Here is a 24,563-nt window from a genome sequence, read left to right as displayed (position 1 = left end):
GTACCGGAGGGCAGTGTATGCCTGTACCTGTACACTGGGTGCACCTAGAGTGCGACCTAGTTTTGGGACCGTTGACTGTAGGGATTGTCCCTAGTTGCCTGTGGACGGGTTGACCTGCTCCTAGGTAATGATCTGGCAGGGGTGAAAGTGGTAGCCCCCCCAGTAGTGAAAGAAAGATCGCAGGAGGTCAGAGAGACAGGGCTGTGGTAGGAGACGGGCCCCTGCAGTTTCCCTGAATGTGTAGTAAATCAGGCCATGATCAAACCAGCTCCCCCAGAGGAGACTGAATTAACGCTGCAGACAGATGACCAGATCAGTCTGTCTGAGATTTACTTTGGAAGGTTAGGAGGCCCAGGGAATGAATTAAACAGATTTTCCCTAGCTGAAGCTCAGCAAGCTGACCCAGTATTGCGAGAGTTAGCACAGGCTGCCCAGTCTGAAAGCGAAGCAGAGGGAGTATCTGATTGCTACTATTTAAAGAATGAGGTACTGATGAGGAAATGGAATTCTCCTCACAGACCTGAGAGCAAGGAGTGGACAGTAGTTCACCAGTTAGTGGTGCCACTGAGGTACCGGAGAGAAATAATAAGAAGGGCCCATGAGACTACAGTGGCTGTATGTGCCGGTATACGAAAGACCAAAGCCCGCATAAGACAGCAGTTTGACTGGTCAAAACTCCACAAAGATGTGGTGGAGTACTGCAGGAGTTGCCACATGTTGAGGGAAAACCCCAACCTACAGTGAAACCTGCACCCCTAAGTCCTGTATTGGTGTTAGGAGGAGACGCCAGCAGAGGGCTGGTGAACTGCAAGGGACCCCCGCCAGAACAAAAATGGACAGGCAGGCACAAGGCTGACAAAAGGTTGGACAGGGAAGGGGAAAAAGTGACCAAGAGGACAGGTTAAAGGAAGTTCCAGGAGGAATCCCGGTTGAAAACCTCGACTGTCCGGTCAGCCAACCCTGAAAAATCTGAAAGATTAGACCCCCACATCCTCCTATGTAAATGCAGACACTAGAAACACCCCATCAGAGTTACTAACAGCATTTACAGGAACCTGCAGAGACAAAGAAAGACCTCTAGGGTGTACAGAAACTGAGAGGGTGATGCCTCACCTAGTCGAAGTGCCACAGGGGAATGCAGTAGTCTGCATAAATACCTGCAGGCAGGAGTGCTCTCTGGGACAAAGGGGAGATTAGCAAAGAATCCTCCTCATTAGTCAGAAAAAAGAAAACCACCCATCCCCCTAAAGTCAAAAGCCTTTGCATGACTCAGCAAAGCACTGAGGGAGAGTTCAGGATAGACCCACCCACTACTGACTCTCCTGGGGAAAAAAATGACCTCAGCAAGAACAAAGATCCTAGGCAGCCATGGAAATGGGCAATTGGAAGAGAAACTTCCCCATAAAAGAACGACATGTTTATTGGGATGCCAAAAAAAGGGGTGTTTTTAATAAGTTTTAGGATTTGTGAATGGATGAGAGAAATGCATGGGTTTTTTCTGTATCTTATATTTTCTCTCGACCCTTTTAATGAAATGTGCTTTTCTCAAATCACATTTCATTCTGCTGGTTATGGAGGTGGCATGCTAGGTCTGCCAAGAATGAGGCACATTAATTTTGTCATGAACATTGATTTTTAATTGTTGTTGGAGCGAGGAAATGACTTGTAAAAACATTTACATACTAACAGACATCGAAGGTGAGTAAGTGCATTCCAGGGCTTGCTGAGGAGGATATAATCCACAAGGGCCAGGACTGGTTAGGCCAGCTGGTCACATGACTACCTGGCTGTTCCAGGGTTTTCCTTTGAACTAGCCACAGAGAGTTTGAAGGCAGAAAGTCTGTTTGCTCCTGAATTGAGAAGATCTCTCCTGTCTGCTCCCATCTCTTTCTCACAAGCCTCTGGAATCCACTGAAGACACATGATCCCCAAGAGAGAAAAGACTCCTACAGTGAACAAGGTTTAAGAATAAAGCTGGGCCCAATCAAGCACTCTAAAGTGAGCTTGAAGAACAGTAACAAAACCTCTTCAGATATTGCTTCAAACGTTTCCACTTTACTTTTCTTCTGCTCTTTTCTGTCTCAATCTACATGTGTGTATCACTTATGCATGCTTGTGTGGGGCGTGTCGTGTCTCCATAGGAGTTAACCTAATTAGAGTTAAGTTTAAGTTGAATAAATTTCTACTTTTCTTCTTTAAACCTAAGAAAGCCTGTTTGTGCTGGTTTATTTGCCTTATAATTGGAAAGCGGTGAACAGGATTCACCAAAGGGGAGCTAAAATTAAAACCCTGCTATGGTGAATCCAGGTGAAGGCTGAGAGGGACCCCTAGACACCTTTCTCACCTGGTCCTAACAGCTGTAAACTTTCTATGATCATGCATGTGGGGCTGAGAGGGGCCTGGTCCACAGCAGGCCTCCGAATGTCAAGCGACCCGGCTGGCACATGTTCCCTCAGCTGCTGGGAAATGTCTGTGTCGTGCACACCAGCTTGTGACCCAGATTATAATCTTAAACACCCCTGCGGACCATGTGGATGTATCTGTGCTGGAGGAGGAGGAAGAAGAGGCAGATTATATTGCACCCTCTGGGGCAACGGCTTATTCTTGCTCCCCAGAGGAGATTCTTCGGCCATGCGGCATTCTAGTACTCGAGTGTGGGCACCTTCAGTGGGGACACAAACAGAGGCACTTTAAGCATGTGCTTCACATGAGTTCACACAATTTCCTTCAGTTTCTACATATGGTTGCAAGAGCAGAGATGACACTTCATCCTCACACCTTGTGGCTCCTGCTTCTCCTTCTCTGCTCACCCTGCCTCCCTCCTCTCTCATGATCTCAGAGGCCTGCTTCTCAAGATGTGGTCAGCAGTCTGATGTCGGGATTCCCTCCTCCTGTCTTAGTAGGCTCGCGCTGGTTGTGGCTTTGTTTATCCTGCTGCAGACAGTTTAATGACATGGCAAATGATGCATCACAACCATTGGATACATGCATCAACAGCACTCATTCTGCATTGGCTTTCGCACGACACATCCTATCACATAAACAATACCAATCTTGGCGCAAGATCATTTAGTGAATGGCACCAAGGCTATTCACGCATTCCACTGCATTCCTTCCTTCTGCCACAAAGACATGAAAACAATGGGGCTGATACACCAGGACCATTTACAGTCGCTGATCTGAGCAAGTCATTGATGCACTTGCGGCACTGCACCCATGTTCTAAGAGTTACCCCACAGTTGCAGACCTCCTCTGCTACCTCCATCCAGGCCACCTTGGTGAGGTGGAAGGGTCTTCGCACTCCATCTGCAGAGAAGAGGACCTCCTGCCTTTCCCTGAAGGCCTGGAGGAGACCTGCAGGGAGGCATCGCTGAACGGTTGGGTGGAACGCTGCCTGCTGGCTGCCATTTGATTCACTTTGGCTGTAGGGAATATATATTATATGAAGTTTGTGGTGAGTTTCACAAAATAAGGGAGGCAAAAACATTTTGATTTAAATGGAAACTTCAATTTGTTATTCTGAAGATACATGAAAGGAAGGTGGCTGCTCCTTGAGCAGCACAGAATGTTTTATATCTGTGGCGATCATGGTGCTTCGGGCAGTGACGGCGGGTTCCACCGATGAAAGGCTGCCCCCGCCGCAAGATCCCACGTGTTCCCCGTACCCGCTGCCGCATGGCTAACTAAATTACAAAATCACGTGGGAAACGGGATTTGCAGCGGGAGTGGAAGTTATAACACCAGGGTTATATAATAGGGCTGCACAGTGGCGCAGTGGTTAGCACTGCAGCCTCACAGCTCCAGCGATCCAGGATCGGTTCTGGGTACTGCCTGCGCAGAGTTTGCAAGTGCTCTCTGTGACCGTGTGGGTTTCCACCGGGTGCTTCAGTTTCCTCCCACAGCCAAAGACTTGCAGGTTGATAGGTAAATTGGCCATTGTAAATTGCCCCAGTGTAGGTGGTAGGAGAATTGAGGGAAGGTGGGGATGTGGTAGGGAATATGGGATTAATGTAGGATTAGTATAAATGGGTGGTTGATGGTTGGCACAGACTCAGTGGGCTGAAGGGCCTGTTTCAGTGCAGTATCTCTCTATGACTCTATAACTTCTGGTCCCACCGTCGGGAATGCCGCAGCACTCCTACGATTACCCCCGAGTGTCTTCGAGAAGATTCACAAGGAAAACGTGGGGAAATAACTCGTGTTTAATATTCTGTGCAGCTTTTGGAGACTTTTTAAAAATAAAAACATAGCTTGATTTGTAAAATGTGTGCATCATAAATGTATCTGGCCTGTGCATCAGTAATTGTTCTACTGTTTTTAAAGTCTGACAGTCATTTGAATTGGTCATTTTTGTATTAAAATTGTTAAAACAATACAAAATAATTAAGAATTATTGGGGCCCTGGATGATGATGATTGGCATGGAGATATTCTGGTTTGCAAGTCTATAAATGCTCAAGTCGCTGCCCCTTTAAGAGTTATGAAACAAAGCAGACGGGGCTGACTGTGAGCGCCTGTTTTGTCCCCAGTCGGAGGCATTTACTGAGACTCACCGGACGCCTTACCTTCCGAACGCCGATTACATAACATAGCGGTCCCAGACTCTGCCTTCACTCGGAGCCGGTTTATTTTGTCTCGATACAGCACTATCCGTGGCGGCTCGCTTTGCCGGGTGGGTTATTTCTGTGAAGATGGCGGCGGTGTGCCTGAGGCGGAGCGGGGCCTGGATGCCGTGGCGGGCGGTCTGTCTCCAGGTGAGGGGCTCGAGCGGTATCCAAGGGACTGACCTCTGACCTCTCCCTCCCGGGTGGACGGCGCGGGCCCAGGGGAGGAGGTGGTCTCTTGTGACACCGTGTGAAGGTCAGGAGCTAGGTGGGAAGGTGAGGTGGCGGCGTGCCGATTGTAACCCGTTCAAAGTTCGGGATGGCTGACAAAAGGCCTCGAAATCAGAGGTCACACTGCTGCTAGAAAGCACATCCTGTTGGCTTATAATGGATCTGCTAAACGCCACACAGATCCATGAGAGAATTGAAGAATCGTGACTTTATCTTTTAAAGGGGCACGTTTCTTGAAGTCTTGAGCTAAGTGATATGATTAAACAGCTGAAAAATGCACAGCATAAAAGCTGCTCAATCCCCTGATCTACTAGCTCTGCTTCTCTTTCCACAGATGCTGCCAGACCTGCTGAGTGATTCCAGCATTTGTTTTTAGCTCACACAAACCTTTCCTTTCCTCATTAAATTCACAATGAGACTTCTCAAATCTGTGCCCGTGTTTCTTGCAACTCCATGTTTGAATTCTTAGAATCGAGTTTCTGCCTGAACCCATGGACCACCTCTGTGACTATGACCATGGTGCAATTTTTTTCTTCTTTACCCTCTGCAGCTTTTGACACAATCAAACACACCATCCTCCTGTTGACTAGTTCAGTGAGATTGTCCTTGCTTGCTTATGCTCGCAGAAACTAGAATAGGCCATTTAGATCCTCAAGCCTGTCCTGCCGTTCTGCAATTTAGATTAGATTAGAGATACAGCACTGAAACAGGCCCTTCGGCCCACCGAGTCTGTGCCGAACATCAACCACCCATTTATACTAACCCTACACTAATCCCATATTCCTACCAAACATCCCCACCTGTCCCTATATTTCCCTATCACCTACCTATACTAGTGACAATTTATAATGGCCAATTTACCTATCAACCTGCAAGTCTTTTGGCTCGTGGGAGGAAACCAGAGCACCCGGAGAAAACCCACACAGACACAGGGAGAACTTGCAAACTCCACACAGGCAGTACCCGGAATCGAACCTGGGTCCCTGGAGTTGTGAGGCTGCGGTGCTAACCACTGCGCCACTGTGCCGCCCACCTGCCTTTAATCAACATCCCTTGATATTCTTGCCTAAGAAAATTCTGTCAATCTGTCTTGAAAATTTCAATTGACAATATCCACAACTTTTTGAGGGTGAGAAGTTTACATTTCTAATACCCTCTATGTGGAACAAATACTTTGAGCTTTCACTTCTGAATAGCTTAGCTCTAATTTTAAGATTGTGCCCCTTGTTCTAAATTCCTCCACCAAAGGGAATAACTTCTCAGTATCTATTGTTTTCTTGTTACCATTTTAAGCACCTCCAGTTAGATAACCCTCAATTGTCTAATCTCAATCCAAGGTTATGCAAATTGTCTTCAAAATTTAATCCTTTAAGTTCTGGTCCAATTCTGGTGAATCTGGACTCCAAGACCAATATATTTCTCCTGAGGTGTGGTCCCCAAAACTATATGCAGTACTCTAGATGTGGGGTCTGACTCAGGCTTTGTACAACTGAAGCATTACTTCTTCCTCTTTGACCCTTATGTTAAGGGGTTGAAATCCAATGTTCTAATACACTTTATGCCCTGCACTTTAATGTAATTTGAAGACATGGGGTCAGCTTCCACATGTACACTGAAAACACCCAGCTCTATTCCCTCTATTGCCCCTGAGTTTTTAGACTGCTTGTCTGACTTTGTGTCCTGGATAAGCTACGACTTCTAGTTAAAACAGTGGGAAGACCTAAGCCATTGTCTTTAGCTTCCCCCCTCAAACTCTATACCCTTGCTTCTGATTCCATCCCCCTCCCCAGATTGTGCCAGACTATTTGCAACTTTGGCATAATAGTCAACCACAAACATAGTTTCGAACAATATATCCAACAAGACTGCCTACTTCTATCTCTTAACATTGTTCTCTTTGCCCCTGACGACCCATCTGCTGAAATTCTCATCTGTGCAATTGTCACCTCCTGGACTAGATGCTGTAAACTTTACCTTACCCAAAACCCTGCCACCTGTATTCTGTCCCACATCAAGTTCTGCTCACACATCACTCCTGTTTTTGTTGATCTACATTGACCCTGCTCCTCCATTTTCCTCCAGTATTTCTCTTCTGCAGCCTCCCTTGGCCACTCGTCCCTCCTTGTTCTGCTCATGCTGGTCTTAACTAGGCACTACTTTGTCTCTGTCATGCTAGCCCCCCACAGTGAGGCACATTAATTTTGTTATGAACATTGATTTTAAACTGTTACCGTAGTGAGGGGAGGACTTGTTGAACAGTCTGGAAAAGACATTTGCATATTAACAGACAGTGTTTGGAAGGACAAAGCAGGACATTCAACCCACAATGGACTTTTGATCACCAGACGTTGAAGGTGGGGGAGCTCGCATTCCAGGCTGACTGCTAAGATGGCCGAATGCACAAACGTACATGCTGAAACCAGCTAGTCACATGACTAATCTGTTGGGCAACTTGAGTTTTTTGAATTTGTACAAACAGCTTGGGCAGAGTGTCTGTTTGCTCCTGGACTGAGAAGATCCCTCTCCTGTCTGCTCCCATTTCTTTCTCACAAGCCTCTGAATCCATTGAAGACACGTGAACCCCAAGAGAGAAAAGTCTCCTACAGCGAACAAGGTTTAAGAAGAATACTGAACTCCAACAAAAAGCAAGATCTACCTACAATCAAGGACTCTACGGTGAGCTTGAAGAACCGTAACAACAACTGTTCAGATGTTGCCTCAAATCTTTCCACTTTATTTTTCTTCTGCTCTTTTCTGTCTTTATTTGCATGTGTGTATCACATATGCATGCGAGCGGTGGGTGCGTCGTGTATCCATAGGCATTAACTGAATTGGAGTTAAATTTAATAAATTTCAACTTTTCTTCTGTCAACTTAAGAAAGCCTGTTTGTGCTGGTTTCTTTGCCTTATAATTGGAAAGCGGTGAACAAGGACTCACCAAGGTGGAGCTAAAAACACGGTGTGTTGAAAATTAAAAGCAAAATACTGTAGATGCTGGAAATCTGAAACAAAACAAAAAGTGCTGGAAATACTCAGCAGGTCTGGCAACATCTGTGGAGAGAGAAGCAAAGTGGTTTAGAATTAAATCCTGTTACAGTAAGACCAGGTGAAGGCTGAAAGGGAACCTCTTTCTCACCTGGTTGTAACAGTCTCCAATAGCTCTTATTCTGTACATATGTTGTTTTCCACCATACCTGCAAAGATCTATCCTTGCTCCTGCTGCCTTCACCACTTTCGTGGTACCCTGTGGAATTCTATTCGGATGTATAGGATCAGCTTCCACATGTGTGCTGATGATATCCTGCTTGATCTGTCTGCTTCCACATCAATTGCAAGGATGATTCAAATCTAGTTGGCCCACAATTTCCTCTAGTTCTGCGTTGACTACATTGAGCAAATTAGCTGCATACATTCCAATCAGTAATGATGAGGAACCAACATGGGAACAGGCTATTTTAGATCTAGTATTGTGCAATGATTTAGGATTAATTAATAACCTTGGAGTAAAGGGGTCCCTACACATTTTAGATTAAGTTTGAAATTTGATATGTTTAATTCCGAAACTAGGACCTTAAATCAGAACAAAACAAACTACATAGATATGAGGGGCGAGTTGGCTAAGGTAGAGTGGGAAAATACATTAAAAATATGATGGCAGATGACACATTTAAGGAATTAATTCATCATTTGCAACAAATATACATTCCCTTGAGAAACCCCATGGGAAAAGTGGTCCAACTATGGCTAACAAGAAGTTAAAGACAGTTTTAGATTAAAGGAAGAGGCTTATGTTGCCAAAAAGTGTAGTAATCTTGAGGATTCAGAGGATTTTAGAATACAGCAAAGGAGGACCCAAGAAATTGATAGAGAAAATAGCATGAGAGTAAACTGACAAGGGACATAAAACAGATTGTAAAAGCTTCTACGGGTATATAAAAATGAGGAGATTAGCGAAAGTAAATGTGCCCATTAGAGGCAAAGACGAGAAATTATAATGTGTTTAAGAGAATGGCAGAGATATTAAGTGAGTACTTTGAATCCATCTTCACAATAGTAGAACATAGAACAGTACAGCACAGTGCAGGCCCTTCAGCCCACGATGTTGTGCCAAACCTTTAACCTACTCTAGGATCAAACTACCTACATACCCTTCATACTACTATCATCCATGTACCTATCCAAGAGTCGCTTAAATGTCCCTAATGTATCTGCTTCTACGACCACCGCTGGCAGTGCATTCCACGCACCCACCGCTCTCTGTGTAAAGAACCTACCTCTGACATTTCCCCGAAACCTTCCTCCAATCGCCTTAAAATTATTCCCCCTGGTGATAGCCCTTTCCACCCTGGGAAAAAGTCTCTGGCTATCCACTCTATCTATGCCTCTCATCATCTTGTACCCCACTATCAAGTCACCTCTCATCCTTCTTTGTTCCAATGAGAAAAGCCCTAGCTCCTTTAACTTTTCTTCGTAAGACATGCCCTCCAGTCCAGGCAGCATCCTGGTAAATCTCCTCTGCACCCTCTCTAAAGCTTCCACATCCTTCCTATAATGAGGCGACCAGAACTGAACACAATATTCCAAGTGTGGTCTAACCAGGGCTTTATAGAGCTGCAGCATAACCTCGCGGCTCTTAAACTCAATCCCCCTGTTAATGAAAGCCAACACACCATACGCTTTCTTAACAACCCTATCAACTTGAGTGGCAACTTTGAATGATCTATGGACATGGACCCCAAGATCCCTCTGTTCCTCCACACTACCAAGAATCCTGTCTTTAAGCCTGTATTCTGCATTCAAATTCGACCTTCCAAAATGAATCACTTCACACTTTTCCAGGTTGAACTCCATCTGCCACTTCTCAGCCCAGTTCTGCATCCTGACAATGTCCCGTTGCAACCTAGAACAGCCTTCCACACTATCCACAACTCCAGCAACCTTCGTGTCATTGGCAAACTTGCTAACCCAGCCTTCCACGTCCTCATCCAAGTCATTGGTCCCAGAACAGATGCCTGCGGAACGCCACTGGTCACCGAGCTCCAGGCTGAATACTTTCCATCTACTGCCACCCTCTGTCTTCTATGGGCCAGCCAAGTCTGTATCCAGACAGCCAACGTTCCCTATCCCATGCCTCCTTACTTTCTGAATGAGCCTACCATGGGGAACCTTATCAAACACCTTGCTAAAATCCACATACACCACATCCACTGCTCTTCCTTCATCAACATGTTTTGTCACATCTTCAAAGAATTCAATAAGGCTTGTGAGGCATAACCTGCCCCTCACAAAACCATGCTGACCGTCTCTAATCAAACTATGCTTTTCCAAATAATCATAAATCCTGTCTCTCAGAATCCTCTCCAATAATTTGCCCACTACCGACGTAAGACTGACTGGTCTATAATTCCCAGGGTTATCCCTATTCCCTTTCTTGAACCACCCTCCAATCATCTGGTACTACTCCAGTGGACAGTGAGGACGCAAAGATCATCGCCAAAGACGCGGCAATCTCTTCCCTCGCTTCCCGTAATACCCTTGGGTATATCCCGTCTGGCCCCAGGGACTTATCTGTCCTCATGTCTTTCAAAATTTCCAGCACATCCTCCCTCTTAACCTCAACCTGTTCGAGTACATCAGCCTGTTTCACGCTGTCCTCACAAACGACCAGGTCCCCCTCACTAGTGAATACTGAAGCAAAGTATTCATTAAGGACCTCCCCTACCTCCTCCGACTCCAGGCACAAGTTCCCTCCACTATTCCTGATCGGCCCTACCCTCACTCTGGCCATCCTCTTGTTCCTCACATAGTGTCGAACGCCTTGGGATTTTCCTTAATCCTACCCGCCAAGACTTTTTCATGTCCCCTTCTAGCTCTCCTAAGTCCATTCTTCAGTTCCTTCCTGGCTACCTTGTAACCCTCTAGAGCCCTGTCTGATCCTTGCTTCCTCAACCTTAAGTAAGCTTCCTTCTTCCTCTTGACGAGCTGTTCCACATCTCTTGTCATCCAAGGTTCCTTCACCCTACCATCCCTTCCTTGCCTCATCGGGACAAACCTATCCAGCAGTCGCAGCAAGTGCTCCCTAAACAACCTCCACATTTCTGTCGTGCATTTCCCTGAAAACATCTGTTCCCAATTTATGCTCCCCAGTTCCTGCCTAATAGCATTGTAATTTCCCCTCCCTCAATTAAATATTTTCCCATCCCGTCTGCTCCTATCCCTCTCCATGACCATAGTAAAGGTCAGGGAGTTGTGATCACTATCACCGAAATGCTCTCCCACCGAAAGATCTGCCACCTGGCCTGGTTCGCTGCCAAGCACCAAATCCAACATAGCCTCCCCTCTAGTCGGCCTATCTACATATTGAGTCAGGAAACCTTCCTGGACACACCTGACAAAAACTGCTCCATCCAAACTATTTGCACTAAGGAGGTTCCAATCAATATTAGGGAAGTTGAAGTCACCCATGACAACAACCCTGTTACTTCTGCACCTTTCCAAAATCTGCCTCCCAATCTGTTCATCCGTGTCTCTGTTGCTATTGGGGGGGGAGGGGGAACCGGGGAGGGGGGGGTCTACAGAAAACTCCCAATAAAGTGACTGCTCCTTTCCTGTTTCTGACTTCCACCCATAATGACTCAGTAGACAAACCCTCCTCGACGACCTCCCTTTCTGCAGCTGTGATACTATCCCTGATTAGCAATGACACACAAATATTCTGGACATAATGGGGAACCAAGGGTCTAGCGAGAATGAAGAACTTAAAGAAATTTCTATTGGTAAAGAAATAGTACTGGAGAACCTACTGGGACTAAAAGTCAACAAATCCCCTGGACTTTGATGGCTTACATCCTAGGGTTTTGAAAGAGGTAGCTACAGGGATAGTGGTTATATTGGCTTTGACCTTCCAAAATTCTCTATATTCTTGAACAGTGTCCATGGATTGGAAAGTAACAAATGTAACCCTGAAATTCAAGAAAGGAGGGAGAGAGAAAAACAATAGGAAAATTAGCCTGACAATAGCAGGGAAAATACTGGAATCCATTATTAGGGATGTGATAACAGGGCACTTAGAAAATCATAATATGATTAGTAAGAGTCAACAGAGATTTATGAAAGGGAAATCATGTTTGACAAATAGAGGCAACTAGCAGGGTAGATAATGGGGAAACCAGTGGCTATGGTGTATTTGGATTTTTAAAAAGAATTTGATAAAATGCCATACAAGAGGTTATTGCACAAAATTAGGGCTCTTGGGTTTGGGGGCAACATTAGCATGGATTGAGGATTAGTTGACGAGCAGAAAACAGTAAGAATAAACAAGTCATTATTGGGTTGGCAGGTTCAGTGCTTGGCCCTCAGCTATTTACAATCTATTCATGACTTAGATGAGTGTAATGTATTCAAATTTGCTGATAGAGTTAGGTGGGAAAGTTAGCTGTGAGGAGGATGCAAAGGGATATAGACTGGTTAAGTGAGTGGACGGGAACATGGCAGATGGAGTATAATGTTGGGAAGTGTAAAGTTACCCAGTTTGGTAGGAAAATTTGAGAAGCAGAATTTTTTTTTTTTAAATGGAGAGACATGGAGAAATGTTGCTATTCAGAGGGATTTGGGGAGCCTTGTACACCAGAGATGTCCAACATATGGCCCGCGGGCCAGAGCCTGACCTGCCACAGTTTTCTATCCGGCTCACGGATGAAAACTGTGCTTGGCCATTCCTCCTTGCTGCACAGTTTTTGCCCTCGGCTGTTTGCTTTCAGCTTCAGGGATGTGAATTTCCTCTGGCCAGCCAAAGATATCAATTACAATCATCCACCCCTGCTGTTTTCTGAGTGAGTGCCTGCTGGGAAATGTTAGTTTCCTGCTCCCCGGTCCCTATGGATGGAACCGTAATCCGGGACGACAACTCGTAGAGAGCACTGCGTGCCTGCATGGTGATTGGCTGTGGCCTAGTGGTGTGACCCTGGAGGTTAATGAATGGAGTGGGTCATGATGGAGACAGTAGTCACAGTCAGCCTGGGAAACTGACAGACACAGAGAAGGGGAAGGAGAGCGAGAGACTGGCACGGGGGGGGGGCAGGAGAAATGGACACTGGGAGGGAGAGACAGACACAGAGGGGAAGGGAGAGCGGGAGAAACGGAGACACGGTGGGGGGAAGGAGAGTGGGAGAGACAGACACGGGGGGGGTGGCCGGGAGAGAGAGACACACAGTGGGGGAGAGAGAGCGGGAGAGACAGACAGACACACAGTGAGGAGGAGCAGGTATATATGCAGGTGTAGCAAGCAATGAGGAATGCAACTATTATGTTAGCCTTTATTACAAAGGGATTAGCATGCAAGAGTAAAGAAGTGTTGCTGTATTATGTAGCATTTTGGTGAGACCACACCTGGAGTACAGTGTACGGTTTTGATCTTGCCTTCGGAAGAAGGATATACTTACCTTAGAGCGAGTGCAACGAAGGTTCACCAGATGATTCCCTGGATGAGGGGATTGTCCCATGAGGAGAGATTGAGTAGACTAGGCCTATATTTCTTAGAGTTTAGAAGAATGTGAGGTGATCTAATTGAAACACAGACAATTCTTAAGGGGCTTGACAGGATAGGGGCTGGGACGTGTTTTCTCTGGCTGGTGAGTTTAGAACTAGGAGGTCACAGTCTCAGAATAAGGGGTCAGTCATTTGTGACTGAGACCATGAAAAACATCTTCACTCAAAGGGTTGTGAATCTTTGGAATTCTCTACTCCAGAAGCTGTGGATGCTCAGTCCTTGAGTAGATTCAAGACAAGGATTGATAGATTTTTAGGTGTTAAGGGACGGGGGATAGTGCTGGAAGGTGGAGTTGAGAGGGAGATCAGCCATGATCTTATTGAATGGTGAAGCTGGACCAAAGGCCTACTGCTGCTCCTATCTCTTATGTTCTTCAAAGCAATCCTTTTGTCTTCCACCAGCACCTGAGTGTCTCTAGCCTTGACTGCCACTTTGGGCTGGATAGGAAGTGTAGAACCTGTACTTGTCGGTCCACCTCTTTAGTTGCTGTAAGCTGCCGGATAAAGCATTCCTTTGGTTAAATGCTACTAATAGCAGAGATAAGCTTAAAAAAAAAATCCATTGCACTTGCATGAAAATGTTGCCAGTCTTATGCACAAGCATGCCCTTGATGAGCATGTCATCAATTGGGGTAATTCTTGTAATACGGATTCCTGAGTTGTTAGCCAGTGTTGTATCTGGGCTAGCTGTCCAGACTAATCCAGTTGGGTGTATATTTTTTGTAGTGAACTTCGGCCTAGTGTGCAGAAGAAATTTGGTTGTTTAGATATTATTTGGAATATAGTTCATGGATTAAGCTCCACCTTTATCTTGTATTGCAGTTGTCTCGCAGCACACAGACAACAGCAGCTGCTGCACCTGCAGCATCTCGCATTAAGAAGTTTGCAATTTACAGATGGAATCCAGATAAGCCTGGCAACAAACCTCGTATGCAAACCTATGAGATTGATCTGAATACGTAAGTGTTGTAAAGTGAAATACTACAGGTTTTGCATCTAAATGCACTAGACAGACGATGCTTTTTCTGATTTATTCTTGTTTTAATATGACTTGCCCTCTTCATCATAGTACATAGCTTGGGATAGAACAATTTTGTTTTCCAGGAGGGGTGGGAGCAGTGTAGTGCAATAAAAGTATAGTGAAGGGAATGAGAAAAGGCCATTTGACTTGTCAAGTCCACTCCTTACCGTAGCCTGAGTGTAAACTCTCCCCAGTTTATTTAATCTCAGGAGTGAGCTGGATGAGTAGAGAGAAAACTGCCAAGAAGAGAAACCTCCAAAATCTCTTTTGGGTCCCCCTGTGCCATTTGACAATATGGGTCTAACATTATAGTCTATGTTTATCTCCTGATTATTTGTATTCTATAATCTTTCTACTGTCCCAGCAGCAGAAGAGTAGCTGTCCTCTTTATACAGTATCTTAGTCCTGCTGTTTACCTCCTATATTTATCTAAAAAAAATTTAGTGCAGCAAAAAATGGAATAAGCATTTCCAGGAAATGTTCCTTACCTCTGTAACCTTCTTCAGCTCTACAACCCTCCAACTCTGACCTCCTGTGCATCCTTTACTTCCTTCACTGCACCACTGTCAGGTGTGTCTCCAGCCATGTAGGCTCTAAGTTTTCAAATTCCCTCCCACAACCTTGTTGCCTATCCCCCCCTCCCTCCTTATTTAAGACATACTTAAAACTTATTTCTTTGAAACATTTTGGTGTCCTAATGTCTCCTTTGACTCAGTGTCAATTTTTGGCTGATTACGCTCCTGAAAAGCATTTTGGGATATTTGTACGACATTAAAGACGATATAAAAATACAAGTTATGTTTGAGTGTGTTAAAACTGACATTTCAACCTGTTGTAACACAAAATATGTAGATGTGGCCCAATGGTACTGGATGCTCTTATCAAGATCAAGAATGAGATGGACTCCACACTGACCTTCCGAAGATCTTGCAGAGAGGGTGAGTATGTAGTGAACATTGGCAATGTGGTCGGGGTGAGATTGCATTGCAGAATGGGTCCTAGGGGGAGACAGTAGCTGGTGGTAATGTCTCTAGACTAGTAATCCAAGAGGCTCAGGCTAATGACTTGGAGTGGGGGGGGACAGGTTCAAATCCCACCACTGCAGCTGGTGGAATTTAAATTCAATTAATTAATAAATTCAATTAATTTTTTAAAACTATATTTGAAAGCTAGTCTGAGTAATGGTGCCATCAAACTATCATTGATTGTCGTAAAAACCCATCGGTTCACTAATGTCTTTTAGGAAAGGAAATCTATTGTCCTTACCTGGTCTGGCTGACATGTGACTTCAGCTCCACAGCAATGTGATTGCTTCTTAAATGGCCTAGTAAGCCACTCAGTTGTTCAAGGGCAATTGGGGATCGGCCACAAGTGCTGGCCTTGCTAGCAATGCCCCCATCCCATTGAAAGAATAAAAAAAAACCAGTATGGTGTAGTTTTCTGTGGATAGAAATCAGGTTTTGGGCAATAGAGGAGGTGAATGTATCTATCTGGACATTTGTTAAATTCATTCTTAAAACTATTAGTATAGTTAATAACAGTGCACTTGAGCTGTGGAGAGGGACAAAAATCCTTGAATGACCTATATGCATGTTCAGGTGTTTGCATCACTACCGCAGTGTCAGCAGCAACCTATTGTAATTCTCCCATTGTCCTAAACCCACCCATTTTCATTGTTGTACAAAGTACTTGCTTCCATTGCAGGCCATGATTTCTTGCTGAAAGTGCCCAGAGCAGGAGTTGGGGTTCATGGCTGATCTTTGCTGCCAATGTGTATGCCTTAAACAACAACTGAGTCTGAAAAGCCCAGCATGTCCAATGAACCTTCAACCAAGAATTGAGTCTGTAGTTTCTTCATTATTAGCTGCTGCTGTGAGATCATAATCCCTGTCTCTGTGGCAATGAGACTTGGGCAGGTGAGGCTCTTGTAAATAGAGATTCTATAGCTACAAACATCTGGCCTCACAAGCAGAATTCTGAAGTAAACTTACAGGTTGTAATCTATTGCCTGGATGAGGGATTCTGGCCCAGTTGAAATTAGATCCACCTTAGTGTTAAGTGGCTTTGATGCAATGTAATTAAAATGGAGGTTACCAGATCAGAAACTGAGGCCCCCATACTTGGGGGAAGGGTGTGGGGGCACCTGTCGGTCAGTTTCCCATCCAACAGCTGGCCAAATTGAAGGCTGGCTGGAGGGTGCAAAAGGCAATGCTACAAGACCGCAGCTGTGGACAACTGGGAACCATTCCAAGACCAAGGGATGTGGTTGTTGGGTGGGGAGGCTCAGGGCTTGGAGGGAAATAGTATTGCGGGAAGGGGGCAGACACATTGCACCATATCTAACCCACATGCAGTGCTGGAAAAGCATTGACCTGCTAGCTCTGGCAGCTCTCACCTCCCTTAAGATGCCAGGTTTCCCAAGCCCAAGGAAACTTGTACTGGAGACATTAAATCCAAGTTGCTGACAAAATCTGAGGCATAGAACCATATTTAAATATTACAATTATTGATCTGCCTCTTTGAGCAGGGTGCTCATTTGACCCAAGGACTGCAGTGGTTCAAAAAGGCAGCTCACCACCACTTTCTCAAGGGCAATTAGGGATGGGCAGTAAATGCTGGCCTAACCAGAGACACCCACATACCATGAATGAATAAAAACAAATTGATCACCAAACCTGCTGCGGTTAAACTGGAAGCACAGTGGCGCAGTGGTTGGCACCGCAGCCTCACAGCTCCAGGGACCTGGGTTCGATTCTGGGTACTGCCTGTGCGGAGTTTGCAAGTTCTCCCTGTGGCTGCGTGGGTTTTCGCCGGATGCTCCGGTTTCCTCCCACAGCCAAAGACTTGCAGGTGATGGGTAAATTGCCCCTAGTGTAGGTAGGTGATAGGGAATATGGGATTACTGTAGGGTTAGTATAAATGGGTGGTTGTTGGTTGGCACAGACTCGGTGGGCCGAAGGGCCTGTTTCAGTGCTGTATCTCTAAATAAAAAATAATAAAATAAAATGGGTGTGTTGAGGTCAGATTTACAATTTGCACCCTACGCTGTCCCTCCCAACCTGGCTGGGGGGGGGGGGGAGGGGGTAAAATTCTTTTTGAGGCTTTGCTGTAGAGCTCATGCAAATCGTACCTGTGTTTCTGAGGCCAGTACTGCTTCATCTAGCATTTATTGTGATCTAATTTGACCTCTTTCTGTGTCATAGTTTGATCTCCTGTTAAATAGAAAAGCTAATAAACTTGACAGTCACTTTTTGGGACCTGTTAGACTGACTGTTTTGTATGTTAGTTTATTTTATACAGTACAGTACTGTGCAGATTTGGAGAGCTGGCATTGTGGAGCTTTAGTGAAAGAGTTCAGAAAACCTCATCAGTTCTACATGGATTTCTGTTCTTAGGAATTTGTGGCTCCTGTGCCATGAACATCAACGGTGGCAACACATTGGCCTGCACCTGCAAAATTGACATCAACCTTGACAAAGTGACTAAGATCTATCCCCTACCTCACATGTATGTGGTGAAGGATCTTGTTCCGGTGAGTTCCCACTCCTGCCCTTTTGTTCCTATACCCTCCCCTTCACTGCAGCGAGAATTCTGGGCTCTATTTTGTGCTTTTCTGCAGTGGCACAGGTCGTAATCAGGAGCCCACTCTGCTGTTTCACTCCGAAATCTTTAAAAGCCTCACCTGTTTTTGAAAAAATTATAATTTACATCATTTGTATGTTCTACTTGAGTCTGTGATTTATTACTCAGTATTGTAAGATATTTATATAATTGGACTGTAGGACAACACAGAGCATACGCAGACCAATCGTCTGTCATCAGGGCTTCCAAACATATGCCAACTTGCCAGTATGAACCGTCGCATGCTTGCACCAACATCAGCACATAATGCCAGATGTAATGACATCAGATTGTTGGCTCCCTGCTTCAGCCGCTTCCCCCTCTCTTGCTGCTACTCCCCTCGGCTGATCACTGCCCACTATGCTGCCCGGAGAAGCGGCAGGGAACGAGCTGCCAAGTTGGAGTGAGAAGTCGAGGGGTGACGGGGCAATGCAGGAAGCGAGCAGCCCAGGTGTGGAGGTGGGGAGCTAACAGCCTAAGTGGTGAGGCGTGGAGCAAGCGGTGGGGGGGGAATGTAGTGGTGAGGCAGGAGCAAGGGGGTGGGGGCAGTGGCGAAGCAGGAGGGAGCAGTGAAGAGAACCGCAATGGCGGGGGTGGGGTGGGGTAGTGGCTACTGTTGGGGGTGGGATGGAGGTGGCGATTGCAGCCATTGAGGGGGTTTGGGTTTAATTCATTCTTTGACACATTGAGCAGCACCATCTTTATTACTGGCAGCTGCCTGAATGTCGCAGACAGTGATGTTTTAGTGGATGAGGCTTCTGTGCTGGTACTACGCCACCTAGTGGTTGTCAACAAATGCATGTAATTTATGTAATTCTGCCTGTCATTCCCAACCTTGGATGGGTAATCTGCTCCAAGGCTTCCCTGTAGAAGCACCTCCCCATGATGATGAAGCTGAAATTACAGGCTCCCTGTGTGGCAAATTATGGCTATAAATACATTTTCTGATGAACATTCATTAGGTTTTACAATTTGCTGTGTTACTAGACTACCCTGCTACTTACAATAATGGTCTTAAATCTGTTTACTAAAATAATTGCCATTTTGCTGTCAGTTGAGTGCCTTGTTGATGTGTTCTGATTGGCTTTGACTTTCTTTACCCTTTGCTCCAGGATCTGAGTAACTTCTATGCTCAGTACAAGTCAATTGAGCCATACCTGAAGAGAAAGGACGAATCGCAAGAGGGCAAGGAGCAGTACCTGCAGTCAATCGAGGACCGCCAGAAACTGGTAAGACAACAGGCTGATCTATATAAACCAGGTAACAGTCTTTCAGTAGTCAAAATCACAAGCTTACACTGAGAACATTGAGGGGGGTGGGGAATGGGCTAATACCTTTGCAATAAAACAATGATCTGTAACGTTGGCATAAAGAGCATGCTGGGATTTGGTATTTGCTTTAAGCATGTGTAAGAACACATTGATTCCAACCTCTGAAGAATATTACCAGGTGTATTAATGAAAGACTTCCTATCTATCCAAGACCTGTGTGTGTTAAACGAATAAAACTGAGACCAGTTAATGAGGGCAGTTTTTGACCTGTCAGCATGAACACACCTGTGTGTTGCTGCTCCAGTGTGCTGGAGATTGTTTTCTTCAAACTTAGGCCAAGGTATAAAGTCCTTTCAAGATTATACATGGCACTTGGCTGCTACCTTGTGGATGACTATGACTCAGTTTATCATACTTTGCATATGCTTATTTACATAAAGGCTGCATTGTATTAAATGAGCTGCACAAAATTCTACCATGTTTCTGACTGGTGCGGCTTCAGCTGTTTTTGTGTTAGACACTTATGTACCGTTTTATAGAGAATTATGCATTTGGAAGGAATATGGGCAGGTGAGTTTTGGTTGATGGAATTGAACTAAATCTGCTTCCTCTCTGTCAGGATGGTCTGTATGAATGTATCCTCTGTGCCTGTTGCAGTACCAGTTGTCCTAGCTATTGGTGGAATGGAGATAAATACTTAGGCCCTGCTGTCCTGATGCAGGTAAATCCATTTACTCCTAATAGAACCTGTACACACTTCACAGGGAGTTTTAACTGCCAAAGATTGGTTGTGTTTGATATTTAATCTGTTCCTATGGAGCTGCATGAATAAACTTTCCTTTGCAACTGTACGGTTTGGTAGACCTATAAAAGTTCACAGTATAGAGGGATGCCATTCAGCCCATCATGTCTGTGGCAGCTTTTTTTGCTAGATTAATCCCACTGACTCACACTAAGCCCTGTATCTTCCTCTGCTTCAAACAGTTACCCAGATTTCCCTTAAGATGAAATGTGCCTGCCTCAATCATTCCTGTGGCATTGACATAATTGATCCTGCTGCCAATACTTTGGGTGCTGGAGTGGGATTCTAGGAATTTTGGGGCAGAAGCCTTTAAATCCAGCATGTTGGAAAACACTGAGCCAACGCAAGGTTGGGGGGATGTGATGAAATGAGTGGGACTTGCAGGCTGCTAATTTTGTACAAGTTGGAGTTTATGGAGGATGGGAGAACAGCACAGTGAGCATGGAAGAAATTAATCCAGAGATGACAAATGGATTGGGGTTTAGCAGTTTTCTGCCAAAAGGGGTTTATCCAAACCAAGTTAAGAACTTGAATTTATATACAGTCCACTGAAATTCAAAACTGTGCAGTAATATGAACTTTGTGAGGTAAATAGCAGGAAAGTAGGAATTCTGTGCTATTAATGTTAACATAGCACAACTCTGTCCTTAAAAGCAAACCAGTTAAATTTTGCAAGTGCTGTCAGTGATGACATAGGCAAATCTGAAAGTGAGGTCTTGGAAACAGACTATGACTAATTTGTTATAGGGTTGTTGGTTGAAGGAAGAATGCTGGGAAAACAATGTGCTTTTGAATAATAGCAGGACGTTTTGCATCCAACCACCTAAAGAAGTTAACCATACAATGACACCTGACAATCCAGCACATCCTTGATTACTGAACTGAATTCTTGGCCTGCATTTCTACTTAAGTTCTGAAGTGGATGTTTGACCCATAACTTTCTGAATCATGCAAACTCCAATTTTTTTTCAGATGATGATTTCCTACTGTGAATTCATAGCATTTCCTCTCTGTAAATTCTGGGATATTTAACTGAAGGTTTGTTTCTCGCTGCAGCATCCTTTTTGTTAGAGTTGCTTATGCCATAATATCACGATGGGACAAGGCAGGGAGGCAGGCCCCAAGAACTATCTCAGCCAATACAGGGATTGAACCCGAGTTGTTAGCATTATTCTGCACCACAATCTAGCCATCTGAGCTAACGGACCCTGTGAAGGTCTATTTAGCCCTCACAATTACTGATTTTTTTAAGGAGCCAGTGAGCCTGAGGTTTATAATAGCTAATTGTAATGTTCACTGGACACATGACAGGCTCAATGTTGGGCAGAATCCATCTTTGCTATTCCTGGGTACTTCTGCAGTTTGTTTCACTTCATATAGTTTGAACCAAATCTACTTTGCTGTAGCTTGTCTTCTCACTTACATTTCAGGCATATCGGTGGATGATTGACTCCAGGGATGAGTTCACAGAGGAGCGTCTAGCTCAGCTACAGGATCCTTTCTCCCTCTATCGCTGCCACACCATCATGAACTGTACAAAGACCTGCCCAAAGGTAAGTGATTGTGCAGCTACAAGAAGCATGGTATTCTGGATGGCCAAACCTCTCCAAATGGGAGGACTGTTCTAGAAAGAAACTGTTACTCTTAGAAATTATTCCTTTTTAGAAACTACTTCCTGAAATAATTACTTGCATTTACAAGGTGCTTGACAGAAATGTTATCAAACAAAATTTGACTCCAAACCACACAAGTTTCAGGACAGGTGTTTGAACACTTGATTAAAGAGTTAGGTTTGAAGGATGTCTTAATGGAGGAGAGGTTAAGACATGGGCAACTTAAGATGTGGCTGCCAGTAGTTAAATAATGTAGGCCTGGAAGAAGTTACAGAGATGGGGAAGGGTTTGAAAACAAGGATGAGGCTTTTTTTTTTTAGGTGTTCCCAAGGCTGGAATCCAACATAGGTCAGCAAGCACAGGTAAACAGGATGCTGTGAATTAGAGACAGCTGAGTTTTGGATGAGCTCAAATTTATGGAGGCTGCAAGGTTGACCAGAGATAATCAGAATAGTTGAGGGTTGCAGTAGATAAATTGAGGCATGGTGGGGACAAGTGGCATTACAAAGGTGGAGCAGGTGGTCTTGGTGATGGAGAGGATATGAGGTCAGAAACTCAAGGTGAAATTAGATGCCGAAATTGCAGAGTCAAGTTCAGCCTTGACAGTGATCAGGGAATGGAGTTTATGGTGATCATGAAAGATACCGTGAATATTATCCTGAAGGGGAGAGAGAGAGCCTTCAGTTCCAGTATTGGCTTCTGAACTATAGTTTTGTGTGGAAAAGATCAATTAGAGGTTGATGTTGGTGGGGGAGGAAAGACAAGCTGAAAGTGTTCATTATTATTTTCAAACCTTGAGACGAGCTTGTACCTTGATTTGTTTCCCTGCCCCTAACGTTGAGGTCCCAATATGTGCACAGCCTTAAGTCCAATTTCATGTGATTGACAATGCAACACTTGCCTGTTGCTACTTGTTCATTTGGATTGAGTGACTGGTTCTCTTGCCTTTCAGGGTCTAAATCCAGGTCTAGCGATTGCTGAGATTAAGAAGATGATGGCAGTGTATAAAGCCAAGGCTGCAACGGCATAGTGGTGCAAATGTGGATTTATCTATTGTGTAATTATTATAAACCTTTACTGTTGCAGTGATTGTTTCAGGTATGGAAGTGTAAAAATCCAATAAACCATTCTGCTGTTCAATTCAATTATATGCTACTTGAATAAAACAGTGCAGAAAGACCCTTCGTCAAATTGCAACTTAAGGTATACAAATTAAATCTAGAAAAACATCCCATGTTGCTTCAGTGGCATAAAGAAAATAGACATGTAATAAAGATGACATTAGGATATTGGGAGGCAGTGGCAATGCCACTAGACTAGTAACCCAAAGCCCCAGGCTAATGTTTGGGGGACATGGGTTTGAATCCCACCACAGCAGATGGTAGACTTTTTAATTCCACATTTATTAATTGAATCCAAAGCTAGTCGTGTGGTGATTGTGCAACGATTGTCGATTGTTGTAAAATAAATCATCTGGTTCACTAATGTCCTTTTAGGGAAGGAAATTTGCCATCCCAACCTGGTCTGGCCTACATGTGACTCCAGACCCACAGCAATGTGATTGACTCTTAAATGCCCTCTGAAATGCTCTGCTACAAACTCAAGAAAAGGAATGAAACTGAATGGACCATCCAGCATCAACCTAGCCACTGGAAATAACAATGCAAAGGTGACAGGGCTGGGTTTGCCAAAGTCTTCCTTACGGCTTGAGCCAAAATTGGGAGAGCTGACCCGCAGGCTAGTCAAGCAACAGACCTAATGAAGTGACCAGAATTGCACACAGTACTCCAATTGTGGCCTAACCAATGATTTCTACAGTTCCAGCACAACCTCCCTGCTTTTATATTCTATACCTTGGGGATGTGGTAGGGAATATGGGATTAGTATAAATGGGTGGTTGATGGGCGGCACAGACACGGTGGGCTGAAGGGCCTGTTTCAGTGCTGTATCTCTCTATGAATCTATGACATAGCTGCTAGACTAGGTCTGCGGTAGGTAGTGAGGGAGCCAACATGAGAAAAACATGTTTGACCTTATCCTCACCAGTTGCAGATGTCCATGACAGTATTGGAAGTGAGCACTGCACCCATCATGTGTGGCACTACCACTGTGTTAAATGGGATAGATTGAGGCGATCAGCAGCAACAGAATTATATTCAACCACAATCTGTAACCTCATGGCCCAGCATATCCCCCACTCTACCATTACCATCATGGCAGGGGACCAACCCTGGTTCAAAGGAGTGCAGGAGCAGCACTAGGCATATCTAAAACTGAGGTGTTAGCCTAGTGAAGCTACAACACAGGACTACCTGCATGCCAAGCAGCATGTACTAGACAGGGCTAAGTGATCCCAAAATCAATAGATCAGATCAAAGCTCTGCAGCCCTGCCACATCCAGTTGTGAACGGTGGTGGACGATTAAACAATGGACAGGAGGAGGAGGCCCCACAAACATCCCCATCCTCAACGATGAGGGAGCCCAGAACATCAGTGCAAAAGATCCATCCCTGCCTCCTCCTAAGGTCCCCAGCTAATCCAATTCACACTGAGATATCAAGAAATGGCTAAAGGCTATGGGTCCTGACAACATTCTGGCAATAGTAACGAAGACTTGTAGCTGTACTGGGACAGCTGGTCTAGGGGCGCAGCTAATTCTGGAGCACAACCGTGGCACCTATCCGGCAATGTGGAAAATTGCCCAGGTATGTCCAGTGTACAAAAAGCAGGACAAATCCGACCCGGCCAATTACCACCCAATCAGTCTACTCTCGATCATCAGCAAAGTGAAGGAAGGAGTTGTCGACAGTGCTATCAAGCGACACTTACTCAGCAATAACCTCACTGACGCTCA

The 24,563-nt window shown here is 44.8% G+C and overlaps 1 protein-coding gene across 1 annotated transcript; it reads left to right on the top strand.

Annotated features, from left to right (window-relative positions):
- Positions 1-4,474: 4,474 nt before the first annotated feature.
- On the top strand, positions 4,475-22,854 carry sdhb (succinate dehydrogenase complex, subunit B, iron sulfur (Ip)). The gene is made up of 8 exons (XM_068017393.1): positions 4,475-4,753; positions 14,204-14,340; positions 15,255-15,340; positions 17,798-17,934; positions 19,136-19,252; positions 19,914-20,015; positions 21,527-21,649; positions 22,662-22,854. Exons 1-8 carry the CDS (start codon positions 4,691-4,693, stop codon positions 22,737-22,739), a joined length of 843 nt encoding a protein of 280 aa, XP_067873494.1. The 5' UTR covers positions 4,475-4,690; the 3' UTR covers positions 22,740-22,854.
- Positions 22,855-24,563: the final 1,709 nt, after the last annotated feature.

Source organism: Heterodontus francisci, chromosome 37, assembly GCF_036365525.1.
Source record: "Heterodontus francisci isolate sHetFra1 chromosome 37, sHetFra1.hap1, whole genome shotgun sequence".
Taxonomy (NCBI): domain Eukaryota; kingdom Metazoa; phylum Chordata; class Chondrichthyes; order Heterodontiformes; family Heterodontidae; genus Heterodontus; species Heterodontus francisci.
This window is presented reverse-complemented; position numbering and strand designations above follow the sequence as displayed.